Source organism: Idiotropiscis lumnitzeri, chromosome 4 (assembly GCF_059441095.1).
Source record: "Idiotropiscis lumnitzeri isolate Australia: NSW breed Sydney's pygmy pipehorse chromosome 4, RoL_Ilum_1.0, whole genome shotgun sequence".
NCBI lineage: Eukaryota > Metazoa > Chordata > Actinopteri > Syngnathiformes > Syngnathidae > Idiotropiscis > Idiotropiscis lumnitzeri.
Window position 1 is genome coordinate 9,773,373 of NC_142394.1, and position 18,084 is coordinate 9,791,456.

At 39.9% G+C, this 18,084-nt stretch overlaps 1 protein-coding gene across 2 annotated transcripts; it reads right to left on the minus strand.

Moving 5' to 3' along the window:
• Nucleotides 1-1,100: 1,100 nt before the first annotated feature.
• Nucleotides 1,101-17,152, minus strand: f8 (coagulation factor VIII, procoagulant component). Of its 2 annotated transcripts, none has more exons than XM_088293872.1 (27): nucleotides 16,970-17,152; nucleotides 16,787-16,887; nucleotides 15,801-15,923; nucleotides 14,047-14,259; nucleotides 12,897-13,079; nucleotides 12,697-12,794; nucleotides 12,067-12,187; nucleotides 11,766-11,991; nucleotides 11,521-11,686; nucleotides 11,322-11,409; nucleotides 10,156-10,367; nucleotides 9,518-9,659; nucleotides 9,232-9,441; nucleotides 7,900-8,717; nucleotides 7,673-7,815; nucleotides 6,812-6,977; nucleotides 6,488-6,727; nucleotides 6,009-6,243; nucleotides 5,728-5,910; nucleotides 5,052-5,168; nucleotides 4,776-4,847; nucleotides 4,517-4,602; nucleotides 4,218-4,373; nucleotides 3,908-4,052; nucleotides 2,925-3,067; nucleotides 1,758-1,940; nucleotides 1,101-1,570 (listed from the first exon to the last, which is right to left on the minus strand). In XM_088293872.1, exons 1-27 carry the CDS (start codon nucleotides 17,116-17,118, stop codon nucleotides 1,415-1,417), a joined length of 4,875 nt encoding a protein of 1,624 aa, XP_088149998.1. In that variant the 5' UTR covers nucleotides 17,119-17,152; the 3' UTR covers nucleotides 1,101-1,414. The 2 variants fall into 2 exon arrangements, with proteins under 2 accessions (XP_088149998.1, XP_088149996.1); XM_088293870.1 differs by having other exon boundaries at nucleotides 10,156-10,373.
• Nucleotides 17,153-18,084: the final 932 nt, after the last annotated feature.

The window sequence follows — 18,084 nt, forward strand, 5'->3', positions numbered from 1 at the left end:
ATTGGTTTGACAACCCTGATCTAATGTATGACTGTTAGAAAAAGTACTAAGCGATGTCCGCCATCTAGATGTGAACGGTGTTAATGCAACTTTAAACTGCTCAGGTGTGAGAGAGAGGTAAATTTTTAGAATGTGCAAAAATCATTTGAGGCTGTGTTGGTCCGGGGACCGCCACGTGCCCATTAAGTTTTATTGGCAGTTTGTCTATTTTTGCTCTGCGTTTGACTGGTGACCAGTCCAGGGTGTACCCCGTATCTCACTTAGTCAGCTGCGAAGGCTCCATGATGAAATGAGGACAAGCTATAATGAAAATGGATGGCTGGATTTTAGATAGAAAAATGTGATTTCTCCAAGCCAAACAACTAAAGTAGGTTGAAAAAGCACTTTACTGTAAAAAGCTGTTATTTGAGTTGAATTGAGAAGCATTTTGTGTCCAGCCATTTTCTCTTGACCAAATGTGTTGTTGGTTGTTTCAAGAACAAGTCAAACAGCAGCCAGGTGATCAGACCTGAGCACGAAGTAATGACCTCTGCATGCTCCCATCAGTGGGCGTTATAACCAGGTGCTCCCTCTCTTCTTGATAGTACGCACATTGCTATTGTTTTCCCAGCCCTATCAGCTAAGCATGATGTGCTGCTGCCAATGTCTCTGCAAACGCACGTCCTGTCCACTGTTACTCTCCCTTACCCCCTCTTCCTCAGCTGATAAAAAACTGATAGACAATTTGGACAAACAAACATGGTGATCGTGTTTTCATGCTACCTTGTCCCACGCGCTTTTGACAAGCCTGCATGGTGCTTCTTGTCACGGAACTATGTGGGAGCACAGTTACTCATTGTGTGTCCCAGGATGGCCTGCTGGAGCAGGATAAGCCGAAATAACAGTTAAGGAACACTTGTTGGTTGGTAAGTATTGAATGTGAATGGAAACTGGAAGAATCTTCCCCTAACCTTCTCCCACCATTTTTTGGGGAGGGGGGTGGCTTGCCAAAGCAGTTAATTTGTGCCTACAATAAAGGAAAAGTAATAAAGTATATGTCTGCACTTTTGTGTAATTACTGTCACAAATGAAGCATGCAAAGAAGATCAGTGCAACTCTCATCAAGAGTCATGATAATTTTTTTTTTACCAAAGCAGAAATATACATCCATTCATACTTTTCCTGTCCATACATTTCCAACAATATGTAACAATCATTGAAGCAATATTCATCAATCACTGTGTGAAATATTTACACAAGCTTACATTCTGAAGATGTTGGCATGACAAGACAAATACTATTTGAAAGTAACAACTTTTCTCTCTGTGACCACAACGTATCTGTTACACTTTTCTACCAGGAAGAATAGATCCAATACCATATAGTTTAGCGTAGAGTTGATGTGCAATTTAAAGGTGTTTTGTATAACTGCTTGTTAGAGGTCCTGCTGTGTATTGCAGCCCAGCACCTCCAGACGCAGCGCGATGTCGTTGTTCCAGCCACGAGGGTGGATGCGCAAATAGCGACCGAACAGGGCCGGCTCAAAAACAGTGAGTGCCTCTTCGTCTGGGTCATTGTTACCTGTGAAGATCTAAAATGGAAAAAGAAGTTCTGCTTACTGGATATGTCTTGACACAGGTCCAATACTGGTAAATATAGCAAAAAAATCAATTGTGTACCTAATGTTGTGCATGTTACAGTAAATATGTTGTTCCTGTTTTTAACTATATCAATATGACATAGATCTCATGAGCCTTATGTGTCATTTTTTTTGGTACCATTTCCCTTTGCGAGTCCTTCTCCAACACACTGCTCCATGACAATCCATCAAGACTGACAGTCACTGAAAACTCTGTGACCATCATCTGTGTCATGAAAGACCTCGCCCCCTGGGTGATGACACCTGTGATGCGCTTGACTGAGGTCAGGTCCACTTGCAGCCACTGGTAAGGGTTGTTGTCCTGAGAATTTTGCCAGAGAGGATAAAATTATGAAGAGCATTTTAAAGAGAAATGGTTACTTGGTTCCATGGCTCGCTGATTAACATTTGAACAGTGTTGCAGCTGATGAATACATTCTTTCTTTAATGTTATTGTAATCGAGTGCTGCCATCCTGACAAACTTTCCCTGGCTTTGCGCGAATGCCTGCTCTAGGGAGTTCGGTGTTAGGTGCCGCTTGCTGTCGACTGAAAATGACATCTCTGTACCGAAGGGTCCGGAGCACGGTGGTTCTGTCATAAAGTGACAAAATGGCTGCCCTTTGAGATGGCTAAAAACGGCTAGATTTCTCTGCATCATTATAACATGTTTAGAGTGGTAGGGACGCATACAACATATTGAAAGACATTTTTTTGAGTAGACTTCCCCTTTAACCGCAGATTAATGACTTGGCAACAATTGAAAAGCCACCTTTCTGGTGTTTATAATAGTTGCCTAGCAGTGCTCGAGTTCTCGCCAAAAATCACAAACTTGACATGTGCCCTTTTATAACAGGTCACACCTGATGATAAGATAAGAAGCTGAGGGGATGGGAGGATGTTATTCAGCACAAAATAATAAAAGGAAGTCGGCAACAAAGTCTAAAGATATCCAAATCAAAAGGAATATTTCATGGAAGCATTTGAAATTATTTCGTTGGAGAAGGTTGACTTTATGCCTGGAAAATAACGAGATCAGCTGTGCTGACACCTGGACGCACTGGAGGAAAAGTACTTGACATAAACGGGTGTTTTTTGTATCCATTTTATGAGTTGTTTTTCTTGATGATTTCTAATAATGTATATTTTTGATTTTTTTTTCTCATATTTTGTAGACTAACAGTCAGAGAAAAGGAAATTGCTTGGAAAATCTGATAAACTTGGTTGTTATGCTAAAATGGATTAATCATTTTTCATACTGACCATTATTAATATGGGAACTGGTATAACTTAAAGGAGTTAATTCACCTTGGGCCTCCAGGCATTGACCCTGCCCTCCTGATGGAGGCGGGCAAGGCTGGGATTCCAGTCACGCAGCACTGACGAACGATGTGAGGAAGCGGTAATGTTAGAAATCAGTCCGCTCCTGAGGCCAAGTGGATGGGAGCAACCTGCACACACGCACACATATGTTCACACGTACGCACACACTCACCCAAGAGCCAGATCCTGAGCTACAGTACAAGTGCAAGATCATGACTGTCTCACTCGTGGAGCCATGGTGGCTAAGGCCAGTTTTCTGCGAAACGTAGTGCAAAATACCATACCTAGCGATTAGCATCCATGTTGCAGTGATATGAAGCCTTTAAGCGACAAATATTTATTCGCAACAGTGGCAGCATACCTAGACTGACTATATGGCAATATTCTCACGCATATATTCTTCATTTTTTGCTAAAAATGACAATTATTACTGCAGATTAATGATTCACTTAGTTTTTTTGTTTGTGTCTTTAGGTATTGTACTGCTCCTTTGCAGCCAAAGCGCAGACACTAGAACAGGGGTGTCAAACTCATTTTTGTGGACGGGCCACATGGTAGTTGTGGTTTCCCTCAGAGGGCCGGTATGACTGTGAACCCATATAAATTGATTGGAAAGCCAGTTTTGAAATCAGAAGCTAGTAAGTAATTGTTCAACAATTTTTCAATTTATTTTAAAAGGGGAGGATTGGTAACAAATAAATGGCAATATCTCATATCTCAGTGTTGTTAAAAGTGAAGAAAATATGCTAGAAACAGGAAATTGATGCAGATGATTTGCCCTTTGCGGGCCACATAAAATGAGGTTGCGGGCCAGATCTGGCCCCCGGGCCTTGAGTTTGACACCTGTGCACTAGAAGGTTTACAGTGCTGGAATGTAAAAATGGCATTTCCATACGGTGCGGTCATAGAACGAAATATGTAAGTCAAGGCATCACAAGGTACAGAATATTATAAAGGTTAAAGCTCACTGTTGAGATCACATCCCAGCAGCTCCAGTCGCAGTGCAGGCCTGCGCACAAAGCTCTCAGGGTGGATCCTGATGTAGCGAGCCACAAACGGAGGGGAGAATTGGTTATGCTTCACTTTGGAGCTGCCCATGTTTCCGTGAAATTTCTAAAAGAGTCACAAAAATTGTGATAGATTTAACAAGGTCATTGTTTGAAAGGCAGATTAGAGGAAAAAAGATGTCGATGTAAAAGAGGCTACATTCGTATTAGCCTTATTTTCGGAAGAAAAAAAAAAAACTCTTGAAATGAGGACATGCAGGGGCGTTCGCACATTTGGCTGACTGGTGTAGATCCCTTGGTAGGTGAGCCACGTCTGCTGGTCCAGGCTGTAGGAAACAACAAATAGTGAGATGTAGTTCTCCCTCAGGCTTGCCCTCACGCCCTGCGTCTCAATGCCATGCAGCAGAGTCGGCTTCAGCAGGTCCACCTGAGAATACATCAGTGATAATAATTAAAGGGGATGTTACGCACACTGTTATTCGCAAAATATTCAATGACCAGCATGTGCATCGGTCAACAATATTGAACTAATAGAAATCATTCATAGAATGGGAAAAGTGAATGTTGAACCTGTATCCAGGACAATTTGGAGGTACCCATCCAAGCATTGATATAACCAGTCTGATGCAGCCTCGCCAGTTGGGGCTCCCAACTATCTGGACACACGAGCAAACATAGTCAGCGTCAAATTTAATAGCTCTAAAAATATAGTAGAGCGTAATAATTATCAGAGGTCCCCATGCTGATGTGTTCCTCTCAATGTACGGCCCAAAATAAATAGAAATAAAATGCATTATCTAAATATCTACAAATAACAAAAAAGTTTTACCTATGTGATCTGAAGCAGTAATCTGCGAATCCTGGATGCTTTTGGATTTCATTCCCAGAGGTAAAGCACATTCTGCATCAAGAAAAAACAAATCAGGCAACATAAAATATTCTGCTACATTTGATTACACAGAAGCATCAAATTATCCCGTTTTTCAAATGAAAGTGCACTGGTTGCTGAGTCAATATGAATAATGCCTAGAATAGTTTGGCTGACATGGCAAACGCAAGGCGTGCTTTTGCCACCAACAGTTAACTTTGGTTTGAAAGCTCCCACCTGGATCATAAACCAAGAGTTTAGCTCTCATTCCAGCCTGCTGGTAGTCTCCGACAGTGCACTCAACCAGCCATGTGCCAACTGTGGAGGGGTTCATCTCCACGGTGCCGAATACACCTAAAGTGAGCAGATACACACACAGTTGGTAGGAAGGAAGCAATCATACAAATGAAAAGTAAAAGCACATTTACAACCACTTCCTTTGAAGTTGTGAAGTTCCATTGAAGTGCAAAATATAAATAAAAACCGAATACAACCTATATGGAATTGAATACACAACAAAGAAAGCTTTTTTTTTTTTTTTAAACGTGTTGGAGCCAAATATTCCAAGCTCATGAGTATTTGCTCCAAACAAAGTTTATCAGTTTGAACATTAAATATCTTTATGCGAAATAAATATAGGTTGAACATGATTTGCAAATCATATTGTATTCTGTTTGAAATTTACATTTCACACAATGTCCCAACTTTAATGGAATTGGGTTTGAATTTTTTAGGTAATTTCGTTCACAGAACAGTAAATAAACATTTCATTATAAACTAATAAAATCAAATACGAGAGAGTTCTTAAATAATCTTCCGATACAAACGGAATTATTATGATGATTATTTTCTGTCACTCAACTTGCAGGTGTATCATTACATTTTGGTGTCTAAAGAATTTGTGTGTACTTACCAGGGAAGAGGTTGTAGAGGCCCATGCGGTGCTCCTGGCCGGTGTGGAGGGTGAAAGGCAAACCATGGAAGTGTACAGCATGGTACTCCCCATCACTCCCAACATTGAACAGATGCCACCTGACTCGCTGCCGCTGTGCAACCACCAGACCTGGAAGTGTCTCTGCCACATAGCCATTTATTGCTATGGAAATAAAATATCCAATTATTGTTCATGATTAATATATACAAATGAGCAAAAATAGTCCGCTTCTCACACCACAACATCAAAAGCTCTCCCACCTGCAAACTTATTGCTAATGTTGTACCAGGGGTCATCTGGGTTGACCTGGCAGGGAGGGACACAATGCTTCTGAAGGTTCTCCTCCAGATACCAACTTTTGGTCTCATCAAATGTATGAAAGAGAAGGCCGAAATCCTGGATGATTGGTTCGACCCCTGAGTTCTTAGCGTGCGACAAAGTCCCAGTCTTACACACGAGCAGTGGGCCAATCAGACCTGAGTGAATGTCCCTCTCCTGGGACAGAAACACACAAATATACGACATATTATATCATATTTATGGACATTTAATAACTCAACACAGACACGCCCCCCTGTCTGAAGTTACGCAAACAAACGTCCCCTTGCCACTATTTGTGGAACGACATGAATTCCCACTGAAAGTTTCTCATCCTGAACATAATGTAGTTAATCAGCAAACTTGAATTTTAACTGGCAATCCTGTACAAATCAATCGTATGGACCATATCAGCACAGACCTTGTCCACAGTGGAGTAGTAGGCTCCAGCCTTGCAGCTAAATTCCTCATCGCTGGGACCTTGTTTCTTTGTGATTTTCCAGTTATATGTGCGAGCCTCCCCAGGCGGGACAGGGTCACCAGGTACCCCATCTGGCAGCAATGGGGCATAGCTCGGTGCAAGGCCAATCCCCTGAGCACGATCATAAACTCCCTGAAGATGAAATGAGTAGGGCCTGGATGCCTTGTTCTTGAATATGACCTTGAATAAAGCAGATGGTGTGAACAAAGGTCACCATTTCCAAACATGATATTCATTTAGGTTAATTAACTATTTTGCACTTACAGTAAGGAGCTCATTAACTTCGGCTTTGATGAAGGGTCCCATGATTCCCAGGTGTTTGTGAAGCTCTCCGTGATTGTCAGGGTGCACAAAGTCTTTATCACGGTAGGCCTTAAACACAACTTTCTTGTATTCGGGCAGGAATTTCCTCATTCCACGACGCTTCTCTCTAGAGGAAATGAAGTATACCGGTTCATTGTAAGAGTATTATCTCAATCAAAAAACATTTCATTTAATTCAGGAGATTTCTTAAAGTGAAATCACCTCACAGCGTGACATTATTAAAGTAACTACGGTAGATAATTTGAAAGAATATGTTAATTTATTTTTATTATTATTATTATTATTATTAAATGGCAACATATGAACAGAAGAGTTATATCGATACTGTCATGAGAAAAACATGCGTGTCCAATTTCGTTATTTATTTTTATTTATTTATTGGAATTTTCACGCTAACCTGAAGTCTGTAACGCGGAAACCCCTTCATGTAAAAATAGGAAAAATGAAATAAATGGACATCAGTGTTTCTCACAGGACAGCGACAATATCATACTGGCTATATGAAGAGGAAACAAATCCCTTCGACCGCCTAAAAGTGGTTCGATATAGCACAAAAAAAAAAATCCCACAATGTAAAGAAAAGAAAAACAATGATTTACTCCTGATATGAAACTATGAGACTCTGTTTAAAAAATTGCCCCCAAAAAATCCGCACTTCATCTGCAATGACAACATGGTTGGTTGTTTTAAAACACGATAACCTCATGGGAAGTACGGAGGTGCAATTTTTGTTTTAAAATGTCTTGATTATACGGCTCAGAAGGTTTTGTGACGTGACAGTGTAAATATTTTACTTCTTACCCAGGGTTAATGAGATGAGGTGCTTTCCTGATGCCGTAGTCCCAGTTGATCTCCTCTGCAGCAATGTAGTAGTGGCGGTAGATTGTTTTTCTGGAGCGCAAATCAATTTTGTCTGAGCCAATTACATCAGATGTGTTGTTCTCCTGCAATAACAGCAACAATGTGGCATCAAGTGTTTGGTTATATAGTTAAGTGGACGCTCCACATTCCCTGAAAGGCAACACTACCTCTTGGCTGTAGTCGTCAAAATCCAAAGACAGGTTGAGCCCTGTTGTGTTTTTTCTGGCGGTAGAATTATAGTCCGAATGTAGAGAATCCACTGTCAGCTCCTCAGAATCACTCTCAATGCGGCTTTCTCTCAAGTATTGGTTCATTTCCAGCGAATTGCTTTTAGTTAAAAGATTCTCCTGAAGGCTTGGATTTCTATTTGGTAAAATGTCGTTGCTCTCCTCCCTCGTCACATTCATTTCAAGCGGCACCCTGCTGCTTTGGTCGGGGTTCATCTCAACACCAGTGTCTGTTCCATTTTCTTTGCTCTCTCCTCCTAACTGCAATTTAAATTCATCATCTTCTGTCTCTGCAGAGGCCAAGACTTCATGTGTCCAGTTTCCTTCTGCTCGTCTTCTCTGCCTGCCACTTCTTTCATGTTCAGTCTCATTCAAATCCACGATCCACTCCCCATTTCTCTCTAATTCTTTCAAGACATCCAGTGGGATTCCTTCCTCAGGGAGACTCGTTGCATTTCCTCCCTCCGAAGACATTTCTGTCAAACTCTTCAGTTGACAGAGTTGGTCTCCTTTCACAATCCACTCACTATCGCCGCCGGTGTCATTATGACTGTCGGTAGAGTTCTTGCACACCCAAATCATTGTTGTATTCTGAGGTCTCCTGCTCTTTGGCATCACGTCAATGCAGTCAAAGATTTCATTGACGTCCTCATCTCGGTCGACCATCGGGTCTCCATAGCCGCAAGGACAAACTCTGTAGCGAGTGCTCATCCCCCGGCTCTTGAGACTGCCATCGAAGGCACTGATCTCCCACTCACCTGCGAGAGGAGGCATTAAGTCAGGAAATGTACAACCAAATGGTTCATGGTTTATTATTATCCTCTCCAAGCCCAAGAGCCCGGTGGTTTGGTACGTTTTGGAACGTAAAATCTCTAGCCCAAGTTTCATTCCTCAAGACTTAATGTAGACAACAGCCAATACAAGTGACACCCAAAGGTGTCAAAATTAATCCATGTATCGACAACTAGTTATCAAATTAATGACTAGTTGAAATGTTCCAAATCCTCTGATTTCAGTCTCCTGGCAGTAATTATTCTCTTTAGTCCTTCATAAAATCAGACTGATTATCTTTTGTGTATTGTCCGACTAAAACATTTGCAAACATCTGCTTATAATTGACTGAACCAGTTAACAACATCCTGGACTCGTTGCCAATCGCCAATCGAATTGCTGGGCCAATAGTGTCATGCAGTTTCAATACTTAACAATAATGGATTGTAGAAGGAACTAATTTTAGTAGGATTACTGCTTTTAGTGGTTGAATATTATTACCTGGAAGGTCCATTTCCATGGTGATGGTCATGCTTTTCATTGGAAAGAGGGTGAGGACAGATTGATGAAGGCCATTAAACTGAAAAACATTTCCAGTGAAGTAGACGGACAGGAAGTCGCTCTGGGTGCCCACGTTGGCCACATGCCAATAGGTGACATCAGTTTCACACATCGATAATGGGTGCCCACCAAACATGATACCATTTATGCCTGGAAGATGAAATACATAATTATTTTTTTTTGTTCTACCACAGTAGAGTTGAAATCGAGGGCAAGGCGGACTCACTGTAGATGACGTTGGAGTTGTACAGTTCAGGGTTTGTGCTTTCGGAAGAGTTCTGTTTTTTATAAATGTTTTCATCTGCATACCAACTTTTATTCTCATCAAAGACAGCAAACGTTACAGTCCAATCTTTGTCAGGTGCCAACTGCAATGGTAATAGATGGGTTATACAGACATGGTTTAAAATAGCCTCCTTCCGATTCATGTCATATACACACGATGACAAAATTGGTGGTACCGCACTGTTGATGAAAGCAAAACCCACAGAGGTCACAAAAATAAATTGAATCTGACAAAAGACAATCGAGTGAAAGCACGCTTCAAATCTGAGACAAGACCAGCAGTTTGCCAAAGTGTGGGCCAAAATACCTGCTGAGAGGTGCACGAGACTCAATGAAAGTTACAAAAATCATTTAATTACTTGTGCTTGTGCAACAAAATGCTAAGTTAAAGGTACCATCGTTTATGTCCAGGTCTTTTTTTTTTTTTTTTTTTAATAATATTGCTGCACCGTCATTTAAAAGCAATGTCTGATTTACATTCATTTCCATATTTTTGTGGGATTCAATTTGTTTCTGTGACCACTGAATTTCTTTCACATTGTTGCCCATGAGTGTATGAGGCAGAGCGCATCATCTCACCAGGCGTCCTCTGGTGTCGATGGCTTTTGACTTGCAGATGAGCAAGGTGCCCACCAGCCCTGAAGCCAGGTCCCTTTCTGGGGACACGGTGCTCTGATACAGCTGTGACAGACATTCGGGGTCCTCCTCCAAGGGCCCATCGTTGGTGGTTAGCTCCCAGACATACACAAAGGTCTCATTTGGGGCCACCTCCATTGAGCGCAAGTCGTTTTCTGCAACTTTCAAATGTGTTCACATTAAATGTAAGCTTGAGATCAACAAAATTAGAGAACTGTGAACAATACAATAACAAGCGACAACACACTCTATGGCTTTTTGATGACGACCTTTAGTATACAGTAGCTGTCTAAAGTTTGAAAATATGAACATGTGTGTCTACATCAGTGTTGTATTAGTTTGGGATTTTTCATTATTTTAAGTATTATTTTTCTTTCTTTTTTTTGTGTGTATATGTGTACAGGATTAAAATAAAAAAAAACATGACAGTAACTATTTTGAAGTAAAACGCAACAAAAAAAAAATAAAAACATTTTAAAAACAACTATCGCCAACTCAAATACAAGGAACTGTATAAACAGTCCACAGACTTTGAACAAGAATAAATGCAGTGCATAGCACTCCTTATCATGTTAGAAACAACACAACTAGACTGGGCATCATTTGAATTTGGCCAATTGAGGTGACAATTTCATTTTCTCAATTTGTTTCACCTAATGATTCTCAATTCTGATTCGTAAAAATATTTCTTCTGTTGTTCCTGCCATGATTCTATTTAAAATGACAATTTATGATGACGAATTAGAATTAGGATTATGAGGAGGACAATAAACAGTACATTTCTTAGAGTACATTTTACTCAAAAAAGACTTTTATTTGGTCCCAGTATAAAGAGTAAAACATGAGAGAAAAATGCAAATATTCAGTGTAAAATTCTGCATAAAATTTACTCTTGAGAAATTGATGCTGAATATTTTACGCACAAAGTCTACTTTGTTTAATGGGATCATAATGTACTGTATATAGTCAATCTAAATTGTTTTCATACCATTGTTAAAATGAGATTTTTGAGCTAAAAAAATGACAATTTCAAATCTTTTTCTGTGACCTATGAGTAACCCATCCACAACTCAACTGAAATGTAAAGGAATATTTTATTTATGGCTTACCTTTTGCGGCTGTCAGCAGTGGATAGATTTTGGTGAGGTCATTGGGGTAGATATTAAAAGGATGACTGGCCAGATTTTTAAATGTGATCTAGAGGCAGAATTCATGCTGATTATTAAGCATATGTGAAAATAGGTTTCACACGTTTTTCGGAATACAACATTTAAAATCTTTCTGACCATTGACATTTGTCTGACTTACGTGGAAGCGATCAGTGACTTTTCCCTTCAGGAGTGGACCCATCAGCGTCCGGGCCGTGTTTTTCCTCCGAGTGAAAGATCTGTCTGTGTATTCCACATAAGCCACCTTCTTATACTTGTAGTTGTGGTGATGTGGGGCCTCAGGTGCATCTCCAGACTCCAGCTCACTTATGTTGAAAGAGTAACTCTTGAATTTAGTTATGGTTACTGTCACTGTCTGCAACATTCCTTCCCTTTGTGTGCTACCTGTCCGTGGCAGTATGATGAGGATCATAGTCCCACATGACCTCCTCGGCAGCGATGTAATGCTTCCAGATTTTGTAAGGCTGCCTCCTTGATGCTCGTGGCATCAAGGGCTGTATATTGATGGTGTTGAAGTTCTCCTCCCCGTACTCATCGTAGTCATCGTGTTTGACATTGCGAAGGTCGGGTCCAGGGCAGTTCTCTACTTTGAACATTGCTCTCATGCCCTCTGGGAATGGACACCAGCAAAATCACTTGTAGCTCGTATGACGGAGGGACATTCATGTGAACAGGGCTGTCTTACCCGCGCGGTGTGCATGAATCTGACAACTGATGAGGAAGCGGCCAACAGTGCCAGGCTTCATTTCTGCAGTGACAAAGGTCATGGGGGTCAACTCCAGGGTCACTTTGCGATGTTTCATCACCTGGAAAAGCAAATGCAGGCCAATGCACTTTTATTTATGTCAAGCAACAGCGTGACATAAAAATGGAGTAAAATATTGCACTAGCAGATTGCATTTCCCGACGATGTGAAATCGTCTAAATAATCCAGTGTTAATTTATTGGTTAGCGGTGTGTTTTTTTTGCCCAACTTTGATGTAGGCAGTGTGGGTTGAGTTCCCACTCAGTATGAATTATCTGAATACATGAGTGAATGGTTGTCGGTTCTATAAAATGTGTTTTTTTTTTTGTACTCTTGCTTCCTCCCACATTCCAAAGACGTGCATGTTAGGTTGATTAAAGACTGAAAAATGTCCAAATTAAAATAAGATTTTTGGGGGAGTTAAATTAACATTTTGACAATGTCATGACGCACTATAACTTTGGAAAAAGCCCCATCTTTAGAACAGGCAAGTTTTTTTTAATGTTAATTAGCTTTTAGTAGATGGTCCGCTGGTAATAGATAACATTGTGAAAAGAAAAAACGCATTACCGTCAGAGTGTGATCCTGGAATTGGATCGAGTGGATTTCTGGGGCAGTACCAATACCGATCATATGCCAAAACACATTTTTTTGGCACATTGTCAAACCTGCATGAGAACACACACAAACGATGATGTCAGGTGTATGAATAATAGCAGCAACACCACCGACAACAAGACTTTGTGTTTCTTGTTTGTGTAGTTGCTCACCAGGCAAAGTGGAGTTGATGAAGCCGTTGATGGTGTGATATTCTTTTCTGTTGGTGTTCCTCTTATTGTTGTCTCTGCCCCTCCTGTCTCCCACTTCGCCATACCAGCTCTTGCTCTCATCAAACACCGCAAAGAACAGGACAAACGCCGTATTTCTCCTCTGGTTGTCCTTACCAAAGGCACCTGGAGGAACGTGTACAAATGGACATGATTTGAACATATGTGTATAATATATAGTCAATATGGTAGCCTAATCCTATTTAAGGTCATTAATATTGGGGTTAAAAAAATATTTCCATACAGTATACTGTATACTGATTTAAAAAAGGCTATTTAGATTATTTACAGAATAAAACGATTGTTCATGTTCACACTAATACATTAAGAGGCGATTTCATAGCATTTAACCTATTGCATTTATGTGGATGATTTAAGATGTAATCTTTCATATTGCGTTCATATCAGTACATAAAATCTTATGCCTTTATGATACGGTACTCGACTTTAAGGCGGAAGGAAGTGTGTGGTAAATTGTAACCTGTGTGTAATGCAATCTGGGGCCACACAGCTTTTTTTGACTGCTCCTTGTCTCTCTTGCTCATTTTCTCAATGAATTACCGAAATTCTTCATTTTTGTTATCTTGGAGTATTTTCTTTTGTACCATCGCTTTGATTTTGAAGTAAACTGGCATAAAACCACGAAATGTGGATTACAAGGGATGGTTTGGGATGTCAAGATGAAGGTTACACAAATCTTCAATGGAATTACATATTACATAAAACTGAGGGCAAACTATTCACATCCCTTCCGAATTAGGAGCTAAGTTTTTTTTTTTTGTTTAATGTGATCTTCGACAAAATAGAAATGACAGAATGAAGAATTGTTTCCAATTTGTCACAGTGCTGCTTATCATGAAGTGAGTTGAGTTCTTGGTCCCTACACAGAGCTTGCAGCTCAAGTTTGGGCTTTCAAGTCATAAAAATCAAAATCGTCCAAATAACTCTCATATAATAAAAAATTCATCTGTTGGGTCATTCATAGCTAACATTTCATGCATTTATCTTTACCAGTTTACAAAATTTTAATTTAGGTTTATTGTTCCCTATTGACAGGACAACATGCACTCTCCATCGCTCCCATAACACTGACTTGATTGACAGATGAGCAGGGCACCAATAAGTCCAGAGTTGAGGTCGCGGACTGGGTCCACTTGGGACGAATACGAGTAGGTAAGACACTCGGGGTCATCGATTGTGGGTCCGTCGGCGGCGCTGATGTCCCACACGTACTTGTGGTAATTTCCGGGATTGACTGCATCATCATCCTTCTCCTTGCCTGCTGTGGAGTCATCATAGCCAGCTCCTGGTGGGGGAAAAAACATTAGAAACAAAAACAACCTTGCTCAAGAGTTCAGATTGCTGGAGGTGGTTTACACAACATTTCAGATAATGATTAAGTTCATTTGTGGGATGTCATCCTGTAGCAGGAAGACATGAGCTGCTTTCAGGAAATGACACATGCCACTGTGCTCAGTGGAGGCTATGAACCTTCTGGCTAAGAGGGAATCACGCTTAAACTCATATGGGATACTGGACGCCATCTTTTGGCTCGTACTTGCAGCTAATAAATCTGCACACGGGAGACAATCGTGAGAGTTGTTCACTTGTGGCATTTCTGAGAAATGAGGCAAGAACTTAAGTGTGCACTTCTACCAATAATTCCTTATTATTAAATTGCTTTGTTTGTGGTTTTGCAACGCTGGTAACTTCATTTGCTTTTGTTCTTCAATACACATTGCTTTATTGGGGATATTTTTTAATCTCTTCAGCTTTAAGATTAAAGTCAAAGTTGACCAACACAGTATTTAAACTTCCAAATTTTTTCAAACCGACATACATCTCGTTACTGTACATGCCAATGCAATGACCCAAACACCCTCTCACCCTCAGTAAATGTTATTATTATTTTTTTTTAAGTTGGTGCCCCCAATTTTTATCTGAACGTCTCCAAACTTTGGTGGCATTTGACTTTCATAGGAATCTCCTTCTGTAAGAGTTAACAGCATTTTGGTCTATCTTATTTGAAAGCGTGTGGTTACGGCTCTATGATTATTATTTTGAAATATAACCATATTTGACAATGGAACGATCAAAAACCTTTGCTTTTAAAAATGCAACAACAAAAACACTCCACCTCATATTATAGAGCAGGAAATAACTTGGGATCATAGCTTCTGACACATTTCCAAATTCACTGGATATATTGTATAGCATATCAGCTGATTAATTTTTGAGGACGCCCGAAGGTCAACATTGTCAAAAATCAATTTGGAACTCTTGCATGACATTAAAGCCTTTGGTGAGGGCTTCTCATGTGTGTGTTTTTTTTAAACTATATGCACAATTGGATAACACGATGAATTAATGACATTCCATTCACAAAAAAAAAAAAAACAGAAACTGATGATGATGAGAACTTGGAGTCTGTTACCCCCAAACTGTGGAATGCACTTCTTTTCATTTGAGTTAATATCTGGCTTCTGTACTGTTTTTAAAAAGTAGTTAAAACTCATTTGTTTAGGCCGGTTTTCCGATAATACTATATTTTTTTCCCCTCCTTGAATAACGGTACTTTTGTGATTGTTCATTATTTTGACCGTAAGACACTTTAAGTCCTCTCTGTGATAAGTCCTATATGTTGTACTGTAATCAAACCGTTTTTTCTTTTTCTCTTTTTCAGTGTGATAGGTTGTGTAAACACAACAAAGATAAGCCTGTCTCAAAAGGACAGAATGCTACAAAATGACAAGTTGCTGTCAAGATGTGAGCCACAGTACAAAGAAGTTCAACACTTCTTATTCAAAGGACACAACTAGTTGTTTCAATCCCAGTCTTGTCCTGTACCTTCAGACTGCTTCCAGTATGTTATACCCACTGGGCTGATACTGTAAGTTTGGGACGCCAGGTTTTTGAAGTGAACAACCACCCTTTCACGGGCCTGAGTCACTATCACTGGACCTTGAATACCTGCAAGCATAAAACACAAAATGAACATTCATAGACCATCGTTGAGCCATAAGTTAATATCTAAACATCTGTGGAATCTCAATAGCTCAGAGGAAACGTCTCTGGATTTAAGGCAACATAATGTTATATGATCATGTACACAGTCAATAAACTGCTACGTAATCTGATCATATTTAGTGAAGCAACCAACGGTGACTCATCTCAATGTACCCTCAAATTAACGGACTCAGTGTGACATCTGGGCTTGTGTACTTGAATACAAAGCTTATGTGCTCGCAGGAATCCACAAGAACAATTTCTGGGCCACCAACCAAGTCAAACTGGCTAATGTTGCGATGTACTCCTAATGATCTAAAATATTACATTGGAGATAATTCAGAGTCACTTAATTCATACAAAAAATATTACAAATAAGGGACTAAGTTGAAGGTCAAACAACAAGTGTGTTCACCTATCTATGCCAGTGACACACAGTGACATGTAGAGCCATTCAATGCCTATGGCAAAAAGTACAATAAAGGTTTGCATCCACCTGTTACCAAAGAATGACGGCTTCCAGCAAATATCAGCCTTGTGTTCACTTAAAAAGGCCCAGATTACACACAAAGTAAATTTGTGAGAAAATGACGAGATCGTGATCATTTCACTAATGTACTTTTTGCGACATTTTTGTCAGTAGGATTTTTCTCACAGCAAGCGATATAAAATCAATGACTTGGCTCAACCAATATTGGAAGACATTGCTGTAAACCAACTCCATAGCGAACATATGAACTAAACCGATGAGTGCAGCTCACAGTATTTGAGCCAATCTGCATTGGCTTTTGAAATCCAAGACGAAGCTCATTCAAATAGTCACAAACCTGTCCAAGGTGGTCTCGGCTTGGGGACAGTGTACGTGGCGTCTGTGTACTCCCTGTAAACTGCCTTGATATATTTCCGAGGGCTTTCTTTGGACAACCACCTATAAGCAAAGGAATGAAAATGCTACCAATCAACTAGAAGCAGTCCACTAACACATTAAATAAACTGAAAAAAAACATCACCTTTGGTCAGATGCTGTGTCATCATCTCCCACACTGACATAGTCCCAACCGATTTCCACAGCAGCAATGAAATGCTCCCTCACGCCAATGTTCTCGGCCCGGCAGACATAGCACAGCAGCAGGAGAGGCCAAAGAGACACTCCCATCATTAATGTGTGCACCTGTATGCGCCACTAGGACCTGTCTCAGAGAGACTGAGTGCCTCACTTTTACAGCAACAAGTTTATCAAAGTCAGTGGGTGGGAGGAAAGGCTGGATGGGTGGGTGGGGGTGAGTGTGAGAGAGAGTGGGACTACAAAATGTATTATCTGGTGAGTGTCATTTCCAAATGGTGCACCCATGCTCCTCAAAGCTGACAAATATTAGTTTTTATTTTTTTTTAATTTAAATTTATTTTATTTTATTTTTTTACACATTACTGACAACTTATACTGGTGGCAAATAAATACTTAGCATTTAGTAGAAGATTTATTGGCTCTCATAAGACTGAAAATCAAAAGCATCACATGAAGTGGATAACACAGATATGTATACATCACAGATCTCCAATTCCCCAAAGCAGAAAAGTTTATTTTATAAATCATGCTTGTTGTATATTGGAAAGGAATCAAAAAGGTTTTTTTTTTTCAAAATGACAAATCCCCCGCCCCCCCTTCACATTTGAAAGGGAGCATTAACAGAAATAATTGTAATCTACTTTGACAGAAAAGATACGGTTAACTATGCTCGAATTAGTTCAGAAATTGGAAAAGCTGCAAAAATGACCCGTTTAAATACTACAAGACGATGCTTTGGCGCCCTCTCGTGGCAGTTCAGCGAAATCCAGTCATTTTTGTCAGACTGCGCTCATTCAACATGCTCAACTTGTTTTGCATTCTGAGGGCAAACTTGAGAAGTCTTGATTGTAAAGCACGTGTAAATTAATGTGTGAAATAGTGTTTTATAACAGTTAAATACTATTACTTTATCACTGGTATAAAAGTGGGATGTCCAGTGAAGCAGACGAAAGCGCAATTATTTTAAAATACACTACAAATAAATGAAGGCGGGAAAAAAAAGTCTCCATTTGTGAACACAATGGGAACTATAATATTAAAAACTAAATAAAATAATGT

What these genes read in the sequence shown, in the direction of transcription:
- f8 (XM_088293870.1), bottom strand. Translation starts at nt 17,118, where the DNA reads ATGATGGGAGTGTCTCTTTGGCCTCTCCTGCTGCTGTGCTATGTCTGC. An exon ending in TCCAGGATCACACTCTGACG is followed by an intron (nt 12,188 to 12,696) that starts GTAATGCGTTTT and finishes TTGCTTTTCCAG; the next exon opens with GTGATGAAACATCGCAAAGT. An exon ending in AAGTTAATGAGCTCCTTACT is followed by an intron (nt 6,728 to 6,811) that starts GTAAGTGCAAAA and finishes GCTTTATTCAAG; the next exon opens with GTCATATTCAAGAACAAGGC.